At 39.2% G+C, this 24,983-nt stretch overlaps 4 protein-coding genes across 4 annotated transcripts; all 4 read left to right on the top strand.

The window, feature by feature from the left end:
- Window positions 1-4,771: 4,771 nt before the first annotated feature.
- On the top strand, window positions 4,772-8,060 carry LOC109989278 (trace amine-associated receptor 1-like). Its single transcript, XM_065960507.1, has 3 exons — window positions 4,772-5,299; window positions 7,065-7,353; window positions 7,423-8,060. The coding sequence occupies exons 1-3, from the start codon at window positions 4,772-4,774 to the stop codon at window positions 8,058-8,060; spliced, it is 1,455 nt and encodes a 484-aa protein (XP_065816579.1).
- A 3,625-nt stretch (window positions 8,061-11,685) lies between these two features.
- On the top strand, window positions 11,686-12,741 carry LOC109989279 (trace amine-associated receptor 13c-like). Its single transcript, XM_029278698.2, has one exon. It carries the CDS (start codon window positions 11,710-11,712, stop codon window positions 12,739-12,741), a length of 1,032 nt encoding a protein of 343 aa, XP_029134531.2. The 5' UTR covers window positions 11,686-11,709.
- Window positions 12,742-17,779: 5,038 nt separating this feature from the next.
- Window positions 17,780-18,799, top strand: LOC109989280 (trace amine-associated receptor 13c-like). Its single transcript, XM_020640966.2, has one exon. It carries the CDS (start codon window positions 17,780-17,782, stop codon window positions 18,797-18,799), a length of 1,020 nt encoding a protein of 339 aa, XP_020496622.2.
- Window positions 18,800-22,885: 4,086 nt separating this feature from the next.
- LOC109989281 (trace amine-associated receptor 13c-like) lies at window positions 22,886-24,739 on the top strand. Its single transcript, XM_020640968.2, has one exon. The coding sequence runs from the start codon at window positions 23,009-23,011 to the stop codon at window positions 24,029-24,031; it is 1,023 nt and encodes a 340-aa protein (XP_020496624.2). The 5' UTR covers window positions 22,886-23,008; the 3' UTR covers window positions 24,032-24,739.
- Window positions 24,740-24,983: the final 244 nt, after the last annotated feature.

Raw genomic sequence — 24,983 nt, 5'->3', positions numbered from 1 at the left:
ACATTGTAAAAATAATTGTGTCCTAAGCTTTCGAGTTTTCTTAACTTGTGAATAATCCTCCCACTGAAATACGCCACATTGGGTATCATTCAGTTAGAAAGTTAGAAAAAAAGGGTGATTTGGTCCTTACATTTGGAGAGCTAAAAACCTATTAGTGGAGAATGTGTCACCTTCAACCTTTAACTGATTTTCTCTCAGAAACAAGAAATGTTGAAACTGTCACAACAGAACCATATCTTTAATATTTTCTCCAACTGAGATTTCTGAAATAACTTAAAGCTAAAGTAAGTCCTTCCCTCAGTAATCAACAGGGTAAGCTGATGAGTCATTTTGATGACCTGTAATTAAACTTAAGGTAACACTTTATAATAACCATCATCTATTAAGGGTAAATAGCTAATTAACCATTAGTTAATAGTTATTTACTGTTAACAAACAATTAAATGATAGTTAATAATGCTGACTAATGATTTGTAATAGTATAATTTATCTTGTGTTCATAGTTTATTAATGCACACAGTATAACATTTTATACACTTTATAATGTGTTTGTTAATGATGACCAAATGATTTCTAAGCCTTTAAGAGATGGTTTAGAAAACATCTATAATCTATCTAAAAAACATCTATAAACTATCTATAAACAATACAGAGACACATGGACCAAATATTTATTCATGGTTTGTAAATAGTTTATAAAGCGTCTATTAAGATTATTTGGATGGTTATTATAAAGTTGGAGTTGTAATCCCTTATTAATACTTATTAAAGGATCTACAAATATTTTATAATAGATAATTGATACTTTATCAAGTAACAAGTTGTAGTGCAGGCTTAACTATGACACAGTCATATTATTTATTTTAAAAACATTCCTTTTATTTTGAAACATATACATGTAGTGGATACTCAAGATATTAAGTGATTGAAAGATGGTTAGAAATCCTTTTTTACATACTATGTGTGGTGTTATTGTTATTTTGATAATAATAGTTTGACAGATAGACCAATAGGAGGCAGTGTTGTTAGGACAGTGATGCATTGTGGGTCGCAGCCACGTTTAGCATTCAGCCCCCGGAGCCCTTTGACATGCCAAGCCACACGAGTGGACAAAATGGATCCGGAGATTTGAACGATTCTGTCAAGCAAGTAATTTAACGGCAAGCTCAGATGACAATCAGGTGAATACGTTAATATATTGTATGGGAGAGGAAGCCGATGATGTTTTGAGAGGCCTGAAGCTAAGTGACGCAGACCAGCGCCAGTACACGAAAGTGAGAGACGGCTTCCAGTCATTCTTCATAGTCAAAAAGAAAGTAGTGTATGAGCGTGCAACATTTAATATGCGTAAACAAGAAGCGAACGAGACTGTCAATGCTTTTGTTACTGCCCTGTTTGCATTAGCAGAACACTGTAACTATGGAATGCTACATGATGAGCTAATCAGGGACTGGCACATGACTCTCAGAACGCATACAAATGGAAAAAGACCTTGATCTAGAAAAAGCAATAAATATGGCAAGACAATCTGAGGAAATAAAGAAACGACAAAACACACTAAGAAGTGAAGCTAGTGGTAACCAGCATATTTATATGAATGCTGTGGACTGTGGAGTGTTTTAAAGCAGACAACAAAAAGAAAATCCCAAATTTACTTAAGCCAAAAGTTTACAATCTGATCAGGTCTGGAGTGAGGAGGCCTCTTCTGCACTCCAGGACTGTTTCGAGGACACCGTGTGGGAGCTCTTTGAGGAGCCAGACATCAAGCTCCACACCTCATCAGTACTGTCTTACATTAATTTCTGCATGGACAATGTGACCACGAAGAAGCAGGTCAAAGTATTTCCCAACCAACCCTGTGCGAGTGCAGCGCAAAGCCAGGGATGCAGCATTCAGATCAAGGGACAGGGAAGCATACAGCAGAAGAAGACTGGCTGTGGCTCAGTTGGTAGAGTCATTGCCTCTCAACCAGAAAGTCGAGGGTTCGATCCCCAGCTGAGCAACATATCTGATGTGTCCCTGGGCCCTTAAGTCCCTTAACCCTGCATTGCTTCAGTGGCGGTGTATTAATGGATTAGTATACTTACTCTCTGATGTATGTTGCTTTGGATAAAAGCATCTGCCAAATGAATTGTTATATTGTAAAGAGCAGACTTAAACAGGGGCATCAAAACTGTTAAGTTATAATACAAGCAGCAGATTGAGGTCAACCTCAAAGACAACAACCCCTGCTCCATGTGGAAAGGCATCAGGAACATCACAGACTACAAACAAAGCCACAACACCCCCACCACCGACACCGACGGTTGCCCTGACACCGGTAATTATGAAATGCATGGAGAGACTGGTACTGTCACACATCAACACCAGTTCGCTTACAAGGCCAACAGATCCACAGACGACGCCATCTTACTCGCACTGCACACTGCCTCACCCACCTGGAACAGCCCAACACCTATGTCAGAATGTTGTTTGTTGACTTCAGCTCTGCATTTAACTCCATCCAGCCAAGCAAACTGGTCACCAAACTGCACACACTGCAGTTAAGAACCCCCCTCTGTCTGTGGATCCAGGACTTTCTAACTAACAGACCTCAGCATGTCAGGCTGGGAGACAGCATCTCCTCCACCATCATCCTCAAAACCGGAGTACCCCAGGGCTGTGTCCTCAGTCCAATCCTCTACTCCCTGTACACCCACGACTGCACACCCACCCACAGCTCCAACACCTTCTTCAAATTTGCAGATGACACCACCATTGTAGGACTTATCTCCAACAACAACAAGGCGGCCTACAGAGAGGAGGTCCAAACATTCCCTGGGTGGTGTAAAAACAACAACCTGCACCTCAACACAAAGAAAACCAAGGAAATAATAATTGACTACAGGAAAAAACAAAAAACACCCCACAACAGTCTGCACATAAACGAGGAAGAGGTGGAACATGTCACCGGCTTTAAGTTCCTGGGAGTGCACCTCTCAGAGGACCTGAGCTGGAGCCTCAACACCTCACACATAATAAAGAAAGCACAGCAATGCCTCTTTTTCCTGAGGACCCTGAGACGTAACTGACTTCCTCGCGATCTGCTGAATAACTTTTACTGCTGCACAATCGAGAGCATCCTGACGTACGGCTGTACTGTCTGGTAATATAGCTACATAAAAAAGCGTCTGTTTTCATGTACTGCTCTTCCTTGATCCCTCTACGCTCTGAGTCTGTCAGCTACACTCTGCTGAGCCCACACTGTTAGACCCCACGTGGGCCAAGTCTGCTCTGATTGGTCTGCCGATCCGCTCTGTCGTTATTGGTCAGTTGCTCAGCACGCTTCTCGGAAATTTCAACATGAGCTGCTGGGCTTGCCACAACGAACCAATGGACTTAGATCAGTGATCTCACACTGACAATGACGTCGCACTGACAAATTTTTATTGAGGGGGGCTAGAACCGAGCGTTACATGCAGCTAATGCTACAGCTATCAGGAGGACATAGGAGAAGCCGCGTTTCCGCGGACTTTGAATTTTTGCAAATAGATGTGCCTAAACATGCACAGGACACTTGGAAAACACACTAAAGGGCATATAAAACCAAAAAAGGATAATATGGGACCTTGAAATTAGCTTTCGTTGGTCTGGACCAAATATAACGTTTCTTTTTTGGTTTGGTGCGGTTCGTTTTCACATTGCACTTTTTGCAAGAGGCCCAGAATTTGTAAACAAAACTACGTATGCAAAGATCGTTCAAACAAAAAGGCCTGGGGCAGGATAAAGTGGTAATCGCAAAGTAAAAGTAAAAAATCATGGAGATCTTGCATGCTGCACTCGTCCTGGTATTGGTTTGGTTCATACAGTTAAAAACATTAACGTCATGATTATATGAGAATATTTAATATTAGTTTGATTTTCAAACTTTCAACTTATCAGGCTGGCCCATGTGATCACGGTCAACAATGTTATAATGTGTGCATTAATAAACTGTTAACATTAGATATATTATAGCATTACAAATCATTAGCAAACATTAGCAACTATCATTTCAATGTTTGTTAACAGTAAATAACTATTAACTTATGGTTAATTATCTGTTTACCCTTATTTACCCTTAATACATGATGGTTATTATAAAGTGTTACAAAACTTAATTCTTACTTTACGACTTTTCCATGTCCCAGGTGGAAGGTATGGAAAGACTGTGCAGCAAGTTCTTGCGGAAATGGCTGGAAGTCCCCCCATCCTTCAGCGCAATCAACCTGTACAGCAAGACCTCCAGTCTCATCGGTGGTTGAGGAGTTTAAAACCACCAAGGCAAGGGCAGTCAGTACACTCCTCTCATCTGAAGACGGGAAAGTAAGACACGCAAGCAAGACCATCAAATGCAGCAGAAAATGGAAGCCCCAGCAAGCTGTGATGGAAGCAGAATCCCACTGGAAACCCCAGGAAATCATGGGCGTGGTATGCCAGGGACGCCTGGGCCTTGGACACTACAGTGAGAAGAGGTGGAGCAGGGCTGATGCCAGAGCCAGAAGAGGCCTCGTGGTGCAAAGAGTCTGTGAGGCAGCAGAAGAGGAGTGCCAGGTGAAAGCGATCGGACTTGCCTCTCAGGGTCGATGGACGCAGTGGGACCAGGCACAGGAGCAACCGCTGTCTTGGAAGGAACTGTGGCAGACAGATCAAGGGAAGTTGAGCTTTCTCCTGCGCTCTGTGACTGACCTGCTGCCAACCCCAAGAAATCTGAAGATCTGGGGCGGAGAGGAAGACCCATCTTGCAACCAAGATGGGTCGAGCAGCCTCCTGTACACTGAACCACATCCTGACCGGTTGTCCAAAGGCATTGGCAGAAGGGCAGTACAGATGGAGGCACGACAAGGTCCTCACGGAAATCGTCAAATGGGTGGAACAGCAGCGAGTCAAAGCCAACAACAAGCAGGCCCAACCGCCCGAAGCCATAACCTTTGTGAGGGAAGGAGACAAGGCTCATAAGACCAGCATGGTGGCCAAGAACCCACCCTCTACCTTGCAACGAGCCTCCGACTGGGAGTTGAGAGTGGACCTGAAGAGGAAGCTTGTCTTCCCACAGGACGTGGCAGTGACCTCCCACCGACCAGATATGGTCTTGCTCTCTAGGAGCACAAAAACCATTATAGTTGCTGAGCTCAGGGTGCCCTGGGAAGAAAGGCTAGCCACGTCCCACCAACTGAAAAAAGCCAAGTACCAAGACCTGGTCGACAAAGCTGTTTTAAAGGGGTGGCATGCAACCAGCTACCCCACTGAAGTCGGCAGCGGCGAGTTCCCAGCAAAATCGGTGCGCTACTTCCTCCAGTCTCCTCTCTAACAGCTGAAGAATGCCACCAGGGACATAGCTGCAGCTGCAGCCATGTCCAGCTCAAGATGGCTGTGGCTGAAGAGAGCCCACAGTTGGAACCCTTCTGCAGATGAAGGCTAGTCAGTCTTCGCTGCCCCACTCAGGCAAGGTGTTCAGGTTAAGGGGCGAAACACCTGAGACCCTAAGATTCCTGCTGACGATGCGAAAGGGTTCTAATAACGTGGATGCTTCAAGAAATACTGTCTTGGAAGGAGATCTTAAGGGGCATGTAGGTGTTGCACTGGACACAAATGATAGTCATGTCCAGTTCAATGTTAGATTTGATGTGTGAACAATAAACTCCTCATACTTGCAAAAAGTTAGTTAAGGTTTTAGCTTGGACTAAATCTATTCACCTCACATATGTTTCCTGGATCCTGGCTCAGACTGCAGGAGAGGGCCGATTTGAGGTCCAATTCCCCCTTCCAGACAATCGTGGGGTCGTTCCCGACTCAAGGCTGCTCAGGTCAGATTATCTTGTAGTTTTATTGGTATAAAGATGAACCCCATGTCCCCAATCTGCTCTGAGATCAATTTATTTCCAACATGTTGGATATTTAGAATTTAAGAGCTTGACAATTACGTCATGAAAGGGTCTGATGGAAGTTGTGTGTGAATATGATAACAACAAGAGACGAGGGAGGGCAGTAATGAGTGGACAGTAATGATGACCTGCGGCAAGACACAACCTGCACAGCTGCACCGTAGACGTTTAATGCAAGCGATGGAAGCGGGCAATGCTTTTGAAAAATGGTAAGAGGTTAGAACGCAGAAAAGTTCAAGACTGATGCAGAGCTGGCTAAACACTGAAGCTTCAGTGTCCCAAACTTGGCAACCTGCATAAGGATTGATAATAGGGAGGAGGGGGCAGGGAACACTGCTCTCTTCAATGTTTTAAATTTGTATTTAAGAACCAATTTTAAACCCTACATGTCAGCATGACAGCGTTAAATATTTCTGCTTTAAATGACAATCTGGACTATCTCTATAAGACTACACTCAAGCCATAATTATCTTCTCTGTCGCATGTTGCACATGCAGACTGACTGGGCAGGTTGGACAGGTCAGGGAGCTACTTGCTGTGGCATGTAATAGTAAAAAAAAATTGTAAATTGTAAAAAACTTCCAGCCAAACATTAAAAATATTTACTTTAAAACTTCCAGCTAAGAATCCCATTGTTGAATTGTGAAGGGACCTTCACTACCTGCTGTATCTCTTTTTCTGTCTGCTGGGACAGATTGTCCAACCTCCATCTCTGAAGGTCTTTTATTTAGCCTCTGAATTTACTGGCCACAGAGGCAGAGCTCATTTGGTACAAAAAAAACTGACCTCATTTGTGGCTGATTGTGCTCTGCTGGCCACACTGTCCTGCTAACTATGAAAGGTAAGTGTAGGATTTGTGTGTATGTATATGTACAGTATGTAATGCTCATATTTTTAATTTCTTTATGAAGATGAAATTAATGTCAAGAAATGTTTGTTTTTGTAATTGAGCAGACTGTCTATTAGCAATGGGGTAGGCCTAATTAAACCTAATGTTTTACAAAGTAGTTCTAAACTGTGTGCAGAATCATGAACCAAAAGAAATAGACAGCTGAGACATGATTTTGATTCACTGGTCATAATCCAAATTTTAGTCCGATTACTCTTTTTCTCAACAAAATCCATTCCTATTTCGTTCAATTCTCGTTTCCTTTCAAACAGATGGAGCCAGAACGCTGCTTTGAGTCCAGAAACACTTCATGTTTGAAGTCAAGTTATCCCATACCCCTACGTGTTACCCTCTACATCATTTTCGGGGTCATAATCATCCTAACAGTGTGTGGAAACCTTTTGGTCACTTTCTCAGTGGCTTATTTTAAGCAGCTCCATACTCCAACAAATTACCTGATATTCTCTCTGGCTGTGTCTGACCTGCTTTTAGGGATAATAGTCATGTTTCCTGGAATGATTCGATTTATAGAGACTTGTTGGTATTTTGGGGACTTCTTCTGTAAAGTCTCAATAAGTTCAGATATCACGTTGTGCTCAGCATCAATTCTGAATCTGTTATTCATTTCAGTCGACCGATACTACGCTGTTTGCCAACCTCTGCTTTACAGAAGTAAAATATCAGTGAATGTTGTGTTGATCCTGATCCTGCTCTGTTGGAGTTTTTCAGTTCTTGTAGGCTTTGGAATGATTTTTCTAAAGTTAAATATTTTGGGTGTTGAAGAGTTTTATTATAACCATGTTGCATGTGAAGGAGGATGTGTTGTGTTTATGAGTGGAGTGTCTAGTACTGTCTCCTCAGTGATTAACTTTTACTTGCCCAGAATAATAATGCTTTGTGTTTACCTTAAGATTTACCTTGTAGCACGTAGACAATTTTGCAGCATTCAGAATGCAGGATGTGTGAACTCAGTAAAAACATCAAATACAAGCCAGACAAAGGCCACTAAAACCCTGGCTATTGTAATGGGGGGTTTTCTGTGCTTTTGGTCTCCATTTTTTGTTTGTAACATCATCAATCCTTTTGTTAGTTACTCAATACCGCCAACATTTTTTGTCACACTTGTATGGTTGGGATTCTTAAATTCTGCTGTGAACCCTATAATATATGCATTCTTTTATAGTTGGTTCAGAAAGGCTTTTAAATTATTGACCTCAGGTAACATCTTTAAATCTGACATTTCAGAGACAACACTTTTCAATGACTGAACTGATGATTCGTTATGTTTTTGGGTAGTTAGTATTTATTTTACAAGCAAAATGATTCTGAATTGATGTTGTAAATGTGCCATTTGGCTCAAATAGATCTGTTACATCCCCAATCTTCTCTGAGATCAGTTTATTTAAAAAAATGTTTGATTTTTAGAATTTAACATCTTGACAATTACGTCATGAAGGGGGTCTGGTGGAAGTTGTGTGTGAATACAATAACCATGAGAGATGAGGGACAGTAATAAGCAGTAATTTTTCTTCCCCTCAGCACAAATCATTATAATCCTGATTAAACCACAGGCTCCATTGTTTACGTGAGGTCACATGAGGTGATACTCTTTGTAAAGTCCTGTTAGTATGTGATGTGCCAAGATTTTCACAAGTGTTTAGATTCTCTTTATGTGTGTGATGCCACCAGAATTCAAAATTGGGAAGGATTTTAAAACTCCTGCAGCCAGGCTTAAAATTAAATAATCTGGAAACAGTTCACTTTTATATTGTTATGCATGTCATCGATGTGGGAAAACAAAGAGGTGGACCCAAGTACAGAATAAACTAACAAAAACGATTTATTTTAACAAAAAGGCTAGAGGAAAATTGCAAAACAAAAACTTACAAGAACAAAATCCAAAAAAGGTAAAACAAGGAAACACTTGAAACTCTGACATTGACGGACAACTACTCAGAATTTACAACAATGATCTGACAACACAAGGGAAGGAACACAGAGGCAGGAATACAATACATGAAACACTGAGGACAACTACAAACTGAATCATGAAACACTAAAGACACACAGAACTCAAGATTGTAACTAAACACACTACAACACAGAGATACACGAGGATAAGAAATTACAAAATAAAACAGGAAACACTGAATCCAAAACTAGGAAACCATCAACACTAGAAAACATAAACACAAGGGAAACAAGCAACACTGGGATAAAACGGGAAACTCAAATATACAAAACTAAACCATGATAATGCAGATGATACTCAATTATCCCTTTTAAAGAAATCACATCAAATTATTTAGTTTCCAAAACTAAATGCATGTTTTAAATATGTTAATGTTTTGTGGCCTTAACAGCTGAGAGACTTTTTGAATTATCCCTAAATGGCATCAATCTGCCTCTACCACCACTGTATAAACAAGGCTATGATCCTTCAACTTTCACAGAAAAATACATTATAATAATTGTTTTTTGACTTGCATGACTGCTAAAATCAGTCACATCCTGTCTGAAAAAGCAAAAGCATTTTTGATTTCTAAGCAGGGTTTTTGACTTTAAAATCTTTAACTCACTTACAAAGCGATTGATGGGCAGGCGCCATCATATCTTACAGATCTACGGTGCTCATAGTGCAGTCTTAGGGCACACTCATACTAAACAATCTGTACCGTGCCCAAGCATGCTTCAACCCTAAAGTCCAGTTTGTTTGACTAGTGTGAGTGTTCTGATCTGTGCTTATAGTGTGTACAAGAGGTAAATGTGCTCAGGTCCGGTTAGCCCTGGCATTCATTGAGCATTCAATTAAAAGCCTACTTTCTGATGAACCATCTTCCAGTTTGGTCCTGGGAGGAAGACATCCTATACATTAGGAGTAGGCTGAAAACATTCCCTTTCGATAATGTTTATAGATAGGCTGGCACAGGCCTGACATGGACCTGCACTTAGCTTTGTTGCTATAAGTTAAGACTACCAGTGGGACATTTTTTCTAGGAAGGTGATATGGTTGGATCTTAACATAAAAAAATAATAACTGGGGAATATATTCTATCAAATTGGACAACGTTTGAGGACCAGATTTTATTAATGTCAGTCATGGTCTAACTGCCCTTTTCTCACCAAGGTCTGATTTTCCAAGAACGTAGTTTGAAAACACTTGTCAAATGTGCATTTATTTGGGTGCTGGTGGTGCAGTGGTTAGTGTGGCCCAGGTTCAAATCCAGCCTGTGGCTCATTTCCCGCATGTCATTACCCATTCTCTATATCCACTGTCCTATCTATCCAGGCACAAAGAGCCCAAAAATAAATATTTTATTTATTCATTCATCCATATCCCATAAAAGCAGGTCAGGGCAGTTAGACAATTGTATATCTTTCCAGCAATGTTTTCAAGCTCCTACTGGAGTATTCCAAGATGTTCCCTCGCCAGATGGGATAACTTCATCCTAGCTTGTTCTAGGACCAACCAGGGTTGTCCTATTGGTTCAATCTTCCTGGAAAACTTCCAAAGGAGGGCACTTGGGATAAATCAGATCATAACACCCTCTGCAGGCTCATTTTGTTATAAAGGAAACAAAGCTTTACTCTGAGTTGGGGTCGAATAGTAAACCCATGTCAGTACTGTCACTTGTATAACGTTCTGCCATGAAATAGATTTTTGCAACACTGTCATCATGTTTTAATTACACACATTTGGTTGTTGTGAACACATGGGGCAACATTGATGCCACCGATAGCTCAACCTGCCAACCATGGTGGTAGGTAGATAAAAGTAGCGTAAAAGAGAGATTTGTGATATACAACAGCTCAGATTGAATCCCGGAATTCTACATGTTTCCCTTTGACACTTGAATAGCAGAGCGAGGCAGATCTACACGCTCACTGACCAAGTGACACTGCCTCCTCCACATGACAGAGCGGGTGTCAATGTTCCCAATAAAAGTGAATTGCTGTACAGCAATAAAGTAAACGAGTTCTATTCACGAGATCCCTTTTCCATTTCCTCCATGGTTTTGTTCAATCTGATGGCACTGCCTGACCTATTGGGTCTGTATCTGAAAGGTAACCACAGTCATGAGCACTCGCAGGCTCACAAGATCACAGGACAACTACAAGGTTGCACGGTAATAAAGAAAACAACGTGCGAAAAACAGGTTACTTTGTCTTTCTATGATCGATTTGCTGTGAATTTGGTGCCTGTTTTGTTGATACCGTGATAGGATAATGAACAGGAGTCTGTTGATTGTGTTTCATTTTGAAATTGACTGGATGCTCTATGCATCCAGTCAGTTTCGATGTTGATGTTCTCTGTTCAGCCAGTAATATAACCTCCAGTAATCTTCCAATATAGTGGGAGCAATTGTAAATAGTCTGAAAGTGAACCAAATGGATTTTATGTTTCAACCAGTCTGAACATTTTGATTTAACACATACAAGGCCACACATGATTTGCATGTGCTCAGCGGATATATACAACTTATAGCAGTGTTTACCCACCCACCAATCATGCCTTGAATATATATACAGTATATTTTCTATTTTTCAAGATGTATGGCATATTTTTTTAATGTAATAATTTATATAACAATAAATGTTTACCTTGTTGAATCAGAATAAGAATCAGCTTTGTTTGCCAGTTATGCTTAAACACACAAGGAATTTTACTTTGGTAAACTGTAAAATTCCTGACTACTTTTTAACAAATTTTCCCAAATTGAATAGTGTGTGACAGACTGTTTATTCATGATTTTCATTGTCCAAAGAACTTTCGATTGGATGGCCAAATATGTGACACAGGGTAGGCGGTGCTAAGACACTGTATTTTTTATTACAAGACCGAGATAGCCTCTCTACATACTTCCCCAGCGCATGCCTCTTTATCTCAGTTAATGTATTGGTATATGTTTTTAGTTCATGATGGTAGCTGGATTTTCTCAGGAGCAATTTTGTTTTCCTGAGTCTAATGCCTCTTGTGTCCTGACACAGTTCAGTGTGGGGACCAAATTCATCCTCTATTTATTGTTTTCTTTAGGCATGCTGATTACAATTTTAGGAAACACAGTTGTCATTGTGTCAATTAGCCATTTCAAGCAGCTGCATAATTCTACCAATGTACTTATTTTATCTCTTGCTCTGGTTGATCTACTAGTTGGTGTTATTGTGATGCCTTTCAGTGCCATCAGAACTGTTCATGGCTGCTGGTTTTATGGGGAAGTCTTCTGTCAGTTGCACTCCAGCTTTGATATGTTTCTTACTAGTGTCTCTATTTTCCATCTAATTTGCATTGCTATAGACAGACATGAAGCTATATGCGATCCTCTGCATTATTCCATGAAGATCACAATGCCAGTGGCCTGGATTATGGTATGTTGCAGCTGGGCACTGGCTGCTGTCTACTCTTTTGGACTACTTTACTCAAAGGCAAATGTTGCTGGGTTGGAGGATTACATAGAATCAATTTACTGCCTTGGCAGCTGTAACCTTCTCTTTAACCACCTTTGGGGAATCCTGGACAGCATTATTGCCTTTTTCTTTCCTTGTATTGTAATGGTTTGCCTGTACACTAAAATATTCATTGTTGCTAGAGATCACGTTCGAAAGATTGGAGATATGAAAAGTTCTTCAAATGAGAGAGGGAAAATTGGCTTTATTAAACAATCCGAGCACAAGGCTGCAAAGACTCTAGGAATCGTGCTTGGTTCTTTCATCTTCTGCTGGATGCCTTTTTTTCTAAATTCAATAGCAGATGCATATACTGGCTTTAGCACACCAGTTGCTGTCTTTGAAGCATTTGTTTGGTTGGGCTACTTTAATTCAACCTTGAACCCAATTATCTATGCCTTATTTTATCCTTGGTTTAGGAAATGCTTTTACCTCATTATTAACCTAAAAATATTTAGCCCCAATTCTTCATCCATAAAGGTGCATACTCTGACACAGTTATGACAACAAGTTTCAGTATTTCTGTTTTGCTGTTTTTTGTTGAATCTTGGAAGAAGTTTTTGTTTGCCTTTTTGTTTATTAAAGACTTTATCTTCATTCTGCACTTGGGTCCACCTCTACTCGTTGTTTTACACACCGAACTGTAACAATGTCATTATCTTAAAGACATTTTGATCTAAAGGCTTATGTTAAAATGTTTGATGTGTTTCTTATACAAATAGAAAAAGTGAAGTGTATGACTACATATGTATGCATTTCTTTCCAAAACAAAACTGATATAAAATGTTTTATTTTTATAATTTTAATATTTTTTTTCTTACATGTGGAAGATAGTACAAATAAATATCAGTTGTATGCCCTAGATAGAGCTTACAGTAGCCATATTATAGTCATGTAGTATACTGTGTTATTGATAATACTATTACTTTTGTGTGTCCAAACTTCTGACTGGTAGTGTATAAAATAATATTATTATTTTACTGTCCACAGACAGTAAAGACAAATTTATAAAATCCTTTGACCAAAGGTTAATGTTACATTATATAGGCTGGTTTATTCAATGCAGAATTTCCTTTTCTGCTGCTTTGTGCACTTTTCTGATGATGCTTACATTGTATCACTACTTTAATTATTCTTTTTTTTTTTTCAAACTGACATTACTGGATAATAAAAAAAAAGAATAGCAAAAGATCAATCAATCTTAATATTAAACATGTGGGCTAAAACATTTGAAGTGGTACATAAAAACTTGACCTTTTATTGAAAGTGCAAAGGGTTGATTAAAGGTCCACATCTTGTACTAGTTTGCCTCCTGTCTGTGCCAGATGTTCTGCTGCTTGCTTCCATGTGTACATATAATACAGGAACAAAACAAGCATTCTCTGACATCTATAAAACTGATTTTGAAGCCAAAGATCAGATGTGTTTTTCAGCCTTCAGTGCTTAATACATGTAATACACAATTATTTTAAAATTGTCTTGAAGCCTTAGAAATAGAGCTGATTATTTGACTAACTTTCATAATGATGCCTTTATCAGGAGCATTAAAAGTAGCTGCATTATAAGGTGTATAAAGCTTGATTAGCAATATGAGCTAAAACATATAATGTAAACATCAAGTCAAGCAGTTCAGTAAAACTGTTAAAAAGTATACAATCTTGCATTCATGCAAAGAGTTCTTGGATGAATGTTGAGTTCATGTATGGTTAGTTAACTGGAATCTTTGATATGATAGATGTGCTGCAAAATGTAATCTTTGAGGATTGAATTTGTATGATATCACATTTCAGCCACTCAACTAAATAAAAATAAAAAGATTCTCATGGAAACTGTGAGGCAGCAAGGATGAGACGAGGACTCGTTTGCGGTGACCACGCTTGAATAAAGATCTGCATCAATTTGAGTCCTCTGACCTTTGTAATTATAAAAAAGCCATTTTCCCTTTGACACAGGTCAAAGTCCATACAGAGTCCGTCAATTTTAATAAAACAACAGAACACAATCAGTTGAACTCAATAAATTTATTTTCAACAGATGATAACGTTTGTGAAAACAAAATTCCCTTGAAATCAAGGCCCAAAATGAACATGATATTCACGAGCATGTATCTCCGCTTGGAATGCCAACAAAAGGACGACCCAAGTAGGGAAACATGAAAACTCAACCATCTGCTGCAACAAGGACAGAGAAGGACATAATGGATGAAGCCAGGTTTAATCTGTAGAACCTGGCAAAGGTTGATGAGGATACCCAGCCAGCAGCACTGCACAACTGGGGCCACTGTGGCTCAGTTGGTAGAGTCATCATCTCTCAACCGGAAGGTCAAGGGTTCAAATACCCAGCTCCTCCAGCAACATGTCCGATGTGTCTTTGGGCAAGACACTTAACCCTGAATTCATCTTTGGCATATGAATGGGATTAGTTTCTTCTGATGGTCTCACCACATAGCAACCTCTGCCATCAATGTGTGAATGGGTGTGAATAGGTAGGTGTGACATGCAGTGTAAAAGCACCTTGAGTAGTTAGAAGATAGACTAGAAAAGCAATGTATAACATTGTATATGTGGAATGTGCTGAGAGCCTGGAAGGGGTATCCACTCTAGAACTCTATACTTCTTCCTACTCCTTTTCAGGCATATCAATTGAATATATGTAATTTTCTTTTTCTTTTTTTGTGAAATAAATTGAACATTGTTTTTTTGTTTATTGTATTTTCGTGCTTTTCATTTTGTTTTGTATTTTTGATATGTTTGATTTTATTAGATATGTCTGAAATAAATTTAATCAATCAATCAATCAATCAATCAATCTAGTATCCACGCATTAGCCACGTAGATCATATTAACTAGCCAATGGACCAGACAGTGTTTAGAGACAGAGACTTCTACCCATCGTAGAGGCTCTGTGCTTCACAAAACATACATCAGACATTTGAAAAGACTTTGTACAGTCAACATAGTGCCCAAGAACCCTCACTGGGCACAGATTGTGAAGCCATACATCCTCAGCAGAAAGGTGTGGAGGACAGAAAGTTAGAAAGCCCTTGGACTGTGCCCTCAAAGCAGCCAAAGAGCTCTTGCATGCATGTTAATGTAAGACACCACTGCCATGCTGTCCATTCTCAACATAACTTGCCTCCCTTGTAAAACAGGTAGAAAGTGTCACAGAGCCATGTAAAACGCCTCAATCTTGAGCAGGTTCACATGCATGACCCCAGTGACCCAAAACAGACCTGTGCTCCCAGACAGCTGATTTGGGGGTGTATAGATGGCTTTTTTCAACATCAAGATGTAGCCCAAGCAACACCTAATGAGCCAACACTTCTGCTGTGTGCCTATGTGCCAGAAATTTTGATGGGGTAAAAACAAGTCAGTTGTCTAGGTAATTGAATACCCGAATGCCACTTGTCCCCAGAGGAATGAAAGCAGCATCCATACATTTTGTGAATGTGCGTAGGGAAAGGGAAAGATGAAAGGGGCAGACATTGTACAACCTTAAAGGCATACTTCACCCGTTGAAACATGAATCTGTATTGACATTGGGTCATATATGGAGTAGAAATGTGAAATCAATTTTGAAGTTGGTGCCTTCTTGGCCGAGAAAAGGCAGAAAGTGTCTTTTTGGCTCATGTGGATGAAAGACACCAAATCCTAGAATGCACAGCACCGCAGGCCACTCCCACTAAGGTCCTCGATTTCAGAATCAGAATCAGAAATACTTTTTTAATCCCAGAGGGAAATTTGATCGTTACAGTTTCTCCAAAATATACAGTATAGCAGTAGAAATATAGTAATAAAAACATTTACAGACATATTTACTTCAACACATAAGGTCATTTCCTCAACTGATTCTGAGATTTCTTCCAGAATTCATCTTGGAAATTCCTGGCAGAAAACAGACTCTATGTCTGTGTCCATAGGCAAACAGTGAGAGCACCGACACTACCAGTCTGCCCCAGCTCGAGCCGGCCTGAGCCGACCCACTAATCTGTGATTGTAGCTTCAGTGGTGGAAAATATGAGGAACTAGCGTTGTAGTTTCACCTCCGCTAACCGCAACAGCTTCCGATGACACAAAATGACGATTTTTGCGTCATCGGAAGTTCCTTTTCAGACTTAGAAATTCAAAGATTTCCCATCTCAGGGGAAAATGAGGGTGGGATGCACGACCATTCAAAAATACTACCAGGTTTCTAATGATACAAAGCGTAATGCAAATGGGTGAAGTAACCCTTCAAAAAACAAACCTGAGGAACAGCCTGTGTTCTTGAACGATGGGGACATGAAAATAAGTGTCTCGAAGGTCTACTGTTTTGAACCAGCCGTAAGTGTGAAGATTGATTACACACTTCAATGCAGGTGATACTTTTTGGAAAATATAAGAAGCCATTCTTAGTTAACTTTTTTTATTACCCAGTTAATTATTGAGATCATTGTTGTAAAAAAGAAAATTAAATAATTTAAACATATTAGTCTATATACCACCTCCAGAAAAGTCCAAAAGTGAGTATTTAAAAAAAAAGGAAATTTAGCATTTAATAAATATGCCTATATAAGGCTACATTAACATTTGGCCAAAGGTGTTGTAACAATTTAATCAACTAGTTGTACACAGGCCTTGTGATTTGCGAATAAGTGTGACAGTAAAATAATGATGTGGATTATAGAATATAATTCAATGTTAAAATCAAATTTAGTTCTTTAGCCTTTACAATGTTTGAAAATAGGTTAACAAGACTTTTACAATACATTTTAAATGTGTGCTTGGGGACAATAACTGGCTCTGCATAATCCATAGAAGATGAAGGAAAGAAAAAAATAGACATCTTGTGAGCTCCATTGAAAAAAGTCAAATGGTATCATCTGAACACAACAATGCAAAAATAATAATGAAGCATTTAAAATGTTCCGGTTTACAATGATGTAAAAGCATTTCTTAAGCCGTGGAAAAAACAAGGAATAAATACATTTCTGACAGCAAAGACCCTGAACATGCGTTTCGCTTCACTATGAATAGATTTAGTCTTCTTTGCTATATGACCACGTCTGTCATATTCATCGGTTTGAAAAGCGCTCAATGGCTGAATTGTGTCCACTCCTGAAATAACCCGAAGGCTGTCTTTGGGGGTAGCACACAAGCTCCCTGCCAGGAAAAGTCCCATTGGCAACCAGAACTAACAAGAAACAAAACATCAAAATACCAACGAAGAGGACAGAGTCTCTTCGGACACAGTCACCACCCGACATGAATGGATGCCCATTAGTGATTATTGAGTGGTATTACTTTTGTAAATTTGTATATTGTACTTTTTAGGAAAAAGCTACTGAATCTATCATTTAAAAATTAATAATACATTGTCACTATTACACTTTTTTTTAAATGTATTTTACCTGCAAGCTTTTGATTTGTTGGCACAATGAATCACGTGATTGGTGGGTGGCTTTGCAACCATGTTTTCAGTTACATTAAGACTTCAGCATGTTTGTCTCATCGCCCACTCTCTGTTGGGTTGTCTTTGAGGTCTTTGCGTCTAAGGTTATATGATGACTGGTGGCCTTTCTGAAGAGCATTACTGTTTTCCAGGCTTTAATGTATCATGTGTTAGGACACAGTTCAGTGTGGGGACCAAGTTTGCCCTCTTTATGTTGTTCGCTTTAAGCATGGGTTTAACCATTTTAGGAAACACGGTTGTCATTGTGTCAATTAGCCATTTTAAGCAGCTGCATAATCCTACCAATGTGCTTATTTTATCTCTTGCTCTGGTTGATCTACTAGTTGGTGTTATTGTGATGCCTTTCAGTGCCATCAGAACTGTTCATGGCTGCTGGTTTTACGGGGAAGTCTTCTGTCAGTTGCACTCCAGTTTTGATATGTTTCTTACCACTCTTTCTATCTTTCATCTCATTTGCATCGCTGTAGACAGACAGCAAGCAATATGCGATCCTCTGCATTATTCGATGAAGATTACAATGCCAGTGGCCTGGATTATGGTATGTTGCAGCTGGGCACTGGCTGCTGTCTTCTCGTTTGGACTACTTTACTCAAAGGCCAATGTTGCTGGGTTGGAGGATTACATAGAATCAATTAATTGCCTTGGAAGTTGTTACCTTCTCTTTAACCACCTTTGGGGAATCCTGGACAGCATTATTGTCTTTTTCTTTCCCTGTATTGTAATGGTTTGCCTGTACACTCAAATATTTGTTGTAGCTAAAGAGCATTTACAAAAGATTGGAGATGTGAAACATTCTTCAAAGGACAGAGGAAGAATTTGGGTCATTAAACAATCTGAGCACAAGGCTGCAAAGACTTTGGGAATTGTGCTTGGTGCATTCATCTTCTGTTGGATGCCATTTTTTTTTAATTCAGTAGGTGATGCATACAATGGCTTTAGCACACCAGTTGCTGTCTTTGAAACATTTGTTTGGTTGGGCTATTTTAATTCAACCTTGAACCCAATTATTTATGCCTTGTTTTATCCCTGCTTCAAAAAGTGTTTCTACTGTATCATCACACTGAAAATATTTAGCCCAAATTCTTCAACCATGAATGTATCTCTTAAATGACACAGCTTTAAGAAGTTTAAGAAATGCTTTTACCTCGTTGTAAACCTGAAAACATTCCTCAACCATAAATATGTATCCTCTTACATAGTTATGTCCTCATGTATTATTTTTGCAAAAAAAGCAAGTTCAGATGATACTATTTGCCTTTTTTCAATGAAACTCGGATGATGGATTTTCAAAATCCCTCCTTCATTTTCCTTTCTGCATCTTCTATGACTTATGCAGAGCCAGTCATTGCTGCATTTCCCGGGGCACCTATACTTTTTTAATATGACAGTTTTCCCATTTTCAAACGCTATGAAGACTGAATAATTAAATTACATTTTAACATTGAATTCTACATTATAATCAACATCATTATTTTTCTGTCCAGTTATTTGTTTATCACAAGGCCATTGTACATCCAGTTAATTAAATTGTTATAACATCTTTGACCAAATGTTAATGGTGTCTTAAATAGGCACATTTATTTATGCAGAATTTCAATTCATGCTGATTTTTGCACTTTTCTGGAGATGGTATGAGTCATAATAACTTTAAATGTTTTAATGAGTTGTTTTTAGCAATGATCTCAGTAACGAACTAGGTCATTAAAAAAGAACGATAACTCAGAATGGTTTCTTTAATTTTCAAAAACGTATCACATGCTATCCTACACTGAAGTGTGCAATCATTCTCTACACTAAACATTAGTTTGAAAACAGTTAATACCATAAACATGAATAATAAAGGGTTGGGAAGGGGTCATGAAGTGGTCCAAAAAACTAAATTGAAAGTAGAAAGGGTTGAAAACCGATCCACATCTTGTTCTAGTGTGTCCCCCATATGTGCTGAATGTTCTGCAGCTTGCCTCCATGTGTACATTTAATGCATGAACAAAAGAGCATGGATCACCAATCCCTGACATTTGTAGACCTGATTTTTAAGCCAAAGATCAGATAGATATTTAACCCTCCTTCAAAATCAGGACTTTATCTGCAGCATTAAAATAAGCTGCATCCATACAGCTGGAAAAATAAATAAATAAAAATAAAAGTATTTTGTTTAAATCAGAGACGGGTATGTATTCATAAAGTTTGAGTCTAACCCTAACCCACGTCGGGTGGTGGTAATGGGAGGACACAGTCCGATGGTGGTGGCTGGGAATCAGGGACGTCGTGTGGTTGTAGTGCCAGATCACCTCGCTGAACGTTTGGGGAGCTCCGTCTACTTGACAGCCTTGCTTCTGCTGCTAAGACAAGGCCTCCTGGGCTGCTGGCAAGGAAGGGGGGAGGGGTCTATAGCAGCAGGCCGTGCTCACCAACAATTCAGAGGTACCTAAAGGACCTGAGAGCTCAGAAGCTCACAGGAAAACGATATATAGATAGCAACCTGAAGTAATATGATGTGAATGCACAGAGAGAGAGAGAGAGAGAGAGAGAGAGAGAGAGAGAGAGTTCCCTCGGTAGTCTAAGCCTATAGCAGCATAACTAGGAGCTGGTCTATACCTGCACCAGCCCTAACTATAAGATTTATCAAAAAGGAATGTTTTAAGTCTATTTTTTTTAAATACAGAGTGTGTCTGCCTCCAAGACCCTGACTGGTAGAAGATTCCAAAGGAGAGGGTCCTGATAAATGAAGACTCTACCTCCCATAGTACATTTAGAGACTGTAAGTACCACAAGCTGAACTGCATCCTGGGAGTGTAATATGGCACTATTGGCTCTTTAAGATAAGATGGCGCCTGACCATTAAGAGCTTTGTAACTGAGAAGATTGATTTTAAATGATATTCAAGATTTTATAGGGAGCCAGTGCAGATAAGCCAATATGTCCCTTGTCCTAGTTCAAGTCAGTACACGAGCTGCAGCATTTTGGAATAGTTGAAGAGTCTTTAGGTAAGGTGGGACCCTGTTTAACAATAACAATGAAAGCTTTAAATTAATTTAATTCAATTCAGATGTAAACAGAACTGCTCAGAAAATTGGATTATAAAGAGCAATTAAAACTGCAAGTGGTGATGAAGGGCCCTTGCACCCCGGTGCATGTCGGGGTGTGTCACGACCACAGGAGTGCAGCAGCTGCGGAACGTGGCTAAGTAGCAGGTCGTGCAGTTCAATTTGTGAAAAAGTGGTTATACTGGCATGTTGAAATAGGCAGCGTAATGAAGATCACAGAAAATGTTTACGTAGAGCAGTTCAGGCTGGCACTGTCATGATACCTGTGACATTGGGAGCAAATTGAGCATTGTGTAGTACTTACTCCTTGCAGTAGGAGGCGCTATCCTTCAAGTTACTGCCATCAGTCAGATGCTACAAAATTCCTCTGGCCCGGAAATCCTTAATTCCCTCTGCAATAACCATTCTGAACAAAATCAAATAGACCTCCCCTTTTTAGAAACTGTTGTTTTTAAGTCCTCTTTTAATGTACTACACTTTCTGTTATTAATGTAAGTTGTGTTTATTGTTCAAGCCTTGTCAAAGGAGAATTTCTGTCTCTGTTGGGACAGACAATAAAGTATATCTATCTATCTATCTATCTATCTATCTATCTATGGTAAAAGTTGACTATTGTTATGTCTATGTGTTCAGAGGCCAACCCTGATCATACATGTGAAATTTGAAGCGGATCAGACAAAGTACATAGGATGTAGTACTTACTCCTTGAAGTAGGGGGTGCTATGGTTAAAGTAAATGATTGTTATGTCAATGTGTCCAGAGGCCAACCCTGATCATACCTGGGAAATTTTAAGCAGATCCGAGAAAGTATGTATGATGTAGTACTTAGTCCTTGCATTAGGGGGCGCTATGGTTAAACTTTATTATTGTTTTGTGTCACTGTGTTCAAGAGGCCAACCCTGATCATACCTATGCAATTTCAAGAAGATCAGACAAAGTATATAAGAGTTACAATCACTTCCTGTTTGATGACGATGTGATTTGAGGACTTCCTGTTGAGTTTTGTAGAGGGTTTTTTGTAGGTTTTGTCATGTTGGAAATGCATAGTAAAATTCAGAATTGTAGGTTCAACGTGCTGCGAGGGCTGAATGTTTGAAATATTGTAGGGGGCGCCACTGAGCCATTAAGCCACGCCCACTCACTTAAACGGTATAAGATGTTTGACTTTACTACCAGGATTATATGTATGAAGTTTTGGGACAGTACGACTATGTTAAGCCTGTGAAAAAAACTACTTCCTATTTGATGGCGAGCGACACGTCCGTATGGCGACAGCGTTAGACGTAGGCGTTTGAGCTTGAAAGTCTTGTATGGCCAAGGTGTTAGCATGATCCACACCAATTTTGAGGGGGAAATTAGCTACCGTGTAGCAATGGCTAATGCTAATTGAGAAGCAGTAACTTCCTTTTTGGGCCGTTATTGTGAAATTCAACTTTAACTTGGGGACTTCCTGTTGGGTTTTTTGAAACGCTGCAAGAGGATTTTTAGTCCGTCCTGACAAGCTTAATATGCCTACCAATTTACGTGAGTGTACGTGAAAAAAACCCTTTATGGGGAGGCCATTTTGAAAATTTCAAGGGGGCACCAATGAGCCATTTTGTGAACTCCATTTACGAAACCACCAAAATATCAAATTTTTCACGAGACCTGATGAGCGTGGAAAGTTTGCAGAGTTTTCTGGCACGTTCAGGCCCTTAAAAGTGGCCGCAAAGAACAATAAAAAGAACGAGAAAAATAATAATCGCTAGGGTTTCAAGAAGGTCCTCGCACGTTCGTGCTCGGGCCCTAATAATCAGCCTGTTGTGCCTGATTGGGGCAACAGATCAGTCAAACAACTCATGCAGCCAGAGAACAATGTCAAGTTTTTATTTTTAACCACCCTTTGATGATGATCCTAAACTTAACCTTGCAGGGCGTTTTGCCTTAACATGGTCTATAGTTTATGCTTAAAACTACCCAAAGAGACAAGTTCATGTTAAGCATGTCTGTGGAAAAATGACAACATAATTTATAGAGTTTATAGAGTTATAACTCTTTTCCAATTCACTGAAGAAAGACCTGCCAGTCCCTTGAGAGAGTATGACATAATCATAACTATTACACTTTTTTTTGATGTATTTTACCTGCAAGCTTTTGATTTGTTGGCACAATGAATCACGTGATTGGTGGGTGGCTTTGCAACCATTTTTTCAGTTACATTAAGACTTCAGCATGTTTGTCTCATCGCCCACTCTCTGTTGGGTTGTCTTTGAGGTCTTTGCGTCTAAGGTTATATGATGACTGGTGGCCTTTCTGAAGAGCATTACTGTTTTCCAGGCTTTAATGTATCATGTGTTAGGACACAGTTCAGTGTGGGGACCAAGTTTGCCCTCTTTATGTTGTTCGCTTTAAGCATGGGTATAACCATTTTAGGAAACACGGTTGTCATTGTGTCAATTAGCCATTTCAAGCAGCTGCATAATCCTACCAATGTGCTTATTTTATCTCTTGCTCTGGTTGATCTACTAGTTGGTGTTATTGTGATGCCTTTCAGTGCCATCAGAACTGTTCATGGCTGCTGGTTTTACGGGGAAGTTTTCTGTCAGTTGCACTCCAGTTTTGATATGTTTCTCACCACTCTTTCTATCTTTCATCTCATTTGCATCGCTGTAGACAGACATGAAGCTATATGCGATCCTATGCATTATTCCATGAAGATCACAATGCCAGTGGCCTGGATTATGGTATGTTGCAGCTGGGCACTGGCTGCTGTCTACTGTTTTGGATTGCTTTACTCAAAAGCAAGTGTTGCTGGGTTGGAGGATTACATAGAATCAATTTACTGCCTTGGTAGTTGTTATCTTCTCTTTAACCACCTTTGGGGAATCCTGGACAGTATACTTTCCTTTTTCTTTTCGTGCACTGTAATGATTTTCCTGTACACTAAAATTTTTATTGTTGCTAAAGCGCATGCACAAAAGATTGGAGATGTGAAAAAAGGTACCAATGAAAAAGGAAGAGCTGGGTTGCTTAAGCAATCTGAGCACAAGGCTGCAAAGACTCTTAGTATTGTGCTCGGTGCATTCATCTTCTGTTGGATGCCATTTTTCACAATCTCTTTGTTTGAAATGATCTTAGGCTTCTCCACACCAGTTGCTGTGTTTGAGGCCTTTTTCTGGTTGGGTTACTTTAATTCCACCTTGAACCCAATTATTTATGCCTTATTTTATCCCTGCTTCAAAAAATGTTTCTATTGTATCATCACACTGAAAATATTCAGCCCGAGTTCTTCAACCATGAATGTAGCTTTTAAATGACAAAACTGTACTCTGGAAATGTACTATTCACCCTGAAAGATTTCTGAAATTGAAGCCTGCATGTGCAGGGTCTTTGCTGTCAGATATTCCATCATGCATGTTTATTTTGCAAATGTTACTTTACAATACTTTTTAAAGTTTTTGAATGCAACCGGTTTTTTCCCAAATTATTTTCTCCCTATGACTGCTGTTGCACACACTTTATTTATGACCTATGTTTCAGTATTTGAATTGAAAAATATATATATGACTTGTTAAATACATTTGTATCTATCTTATGTCAAAGATCAATTTACACTTGTTACAACTAATCACTGTCTATACATTTTGATGAGATGCAGGGCTTATCTGAAATATTTTACATCGTTTGCAGAATCCTTATCTTGTGTGTTTTTCTCTGCTAATGGTGAGAAGGTTTTAGTAAAGTTGACACTGTTTTTGTTGTTGTTGGACACTTATTCTTCAGTTACTTTGTCCCATAAATACATACAAATTGTCATTGTTGTTAAATTTAAGAGGAGAGACAATAATTTATAATCCATTCAGTCTTCTGAACAGTAATTGTGAGGATTACATTGTCCCAACTAATCAGCATCACTGCTTTATCATTTCTAGTTTATTCAGTGGACAAGGATGCTTATGTGTTGACTTCCTGGAGCATTAAAAAACAAATATAGAAATATATATTTTGCAATTTGTGTTGAAAATTTAGACAATAATTTAGAAAAAGGGATTTATGAAAGAAAAACTTGCAACACCTCTAAAGGTCAAATTGGTTAAATTATATTATAGTTGACTTGTCGTGATTAACAGCAGCGTAAAGAGCAGTGAAGAGAGGCAGTGTTGTATCGCTGTAATGCAGAGTGCAGTTATATGGTACAATATAGTATAGTGCAATATCATCATATCACAATATAGTGTAATATAATACAATGTAATATAATATATAGAC

The sequence above is a fragment of the Labrus bergylta genome, chromosome 11 (assembly GCF_963930695.1).
Source record: "Labrus bergylta chromosome 11, fLabBer1.1, whole genome shotgun sequence".
Classification (NCBI taxonomy): Eukaryota; Metazoa; Chordata; class Actinopteri; order Labriformes; family Labridae; genus Labrus; species Labrus bergylta.
Note: the sequence above shows the minus strand (reverse complement) of the source record. Positions and strands in the feature narration are given on the sequence as shown.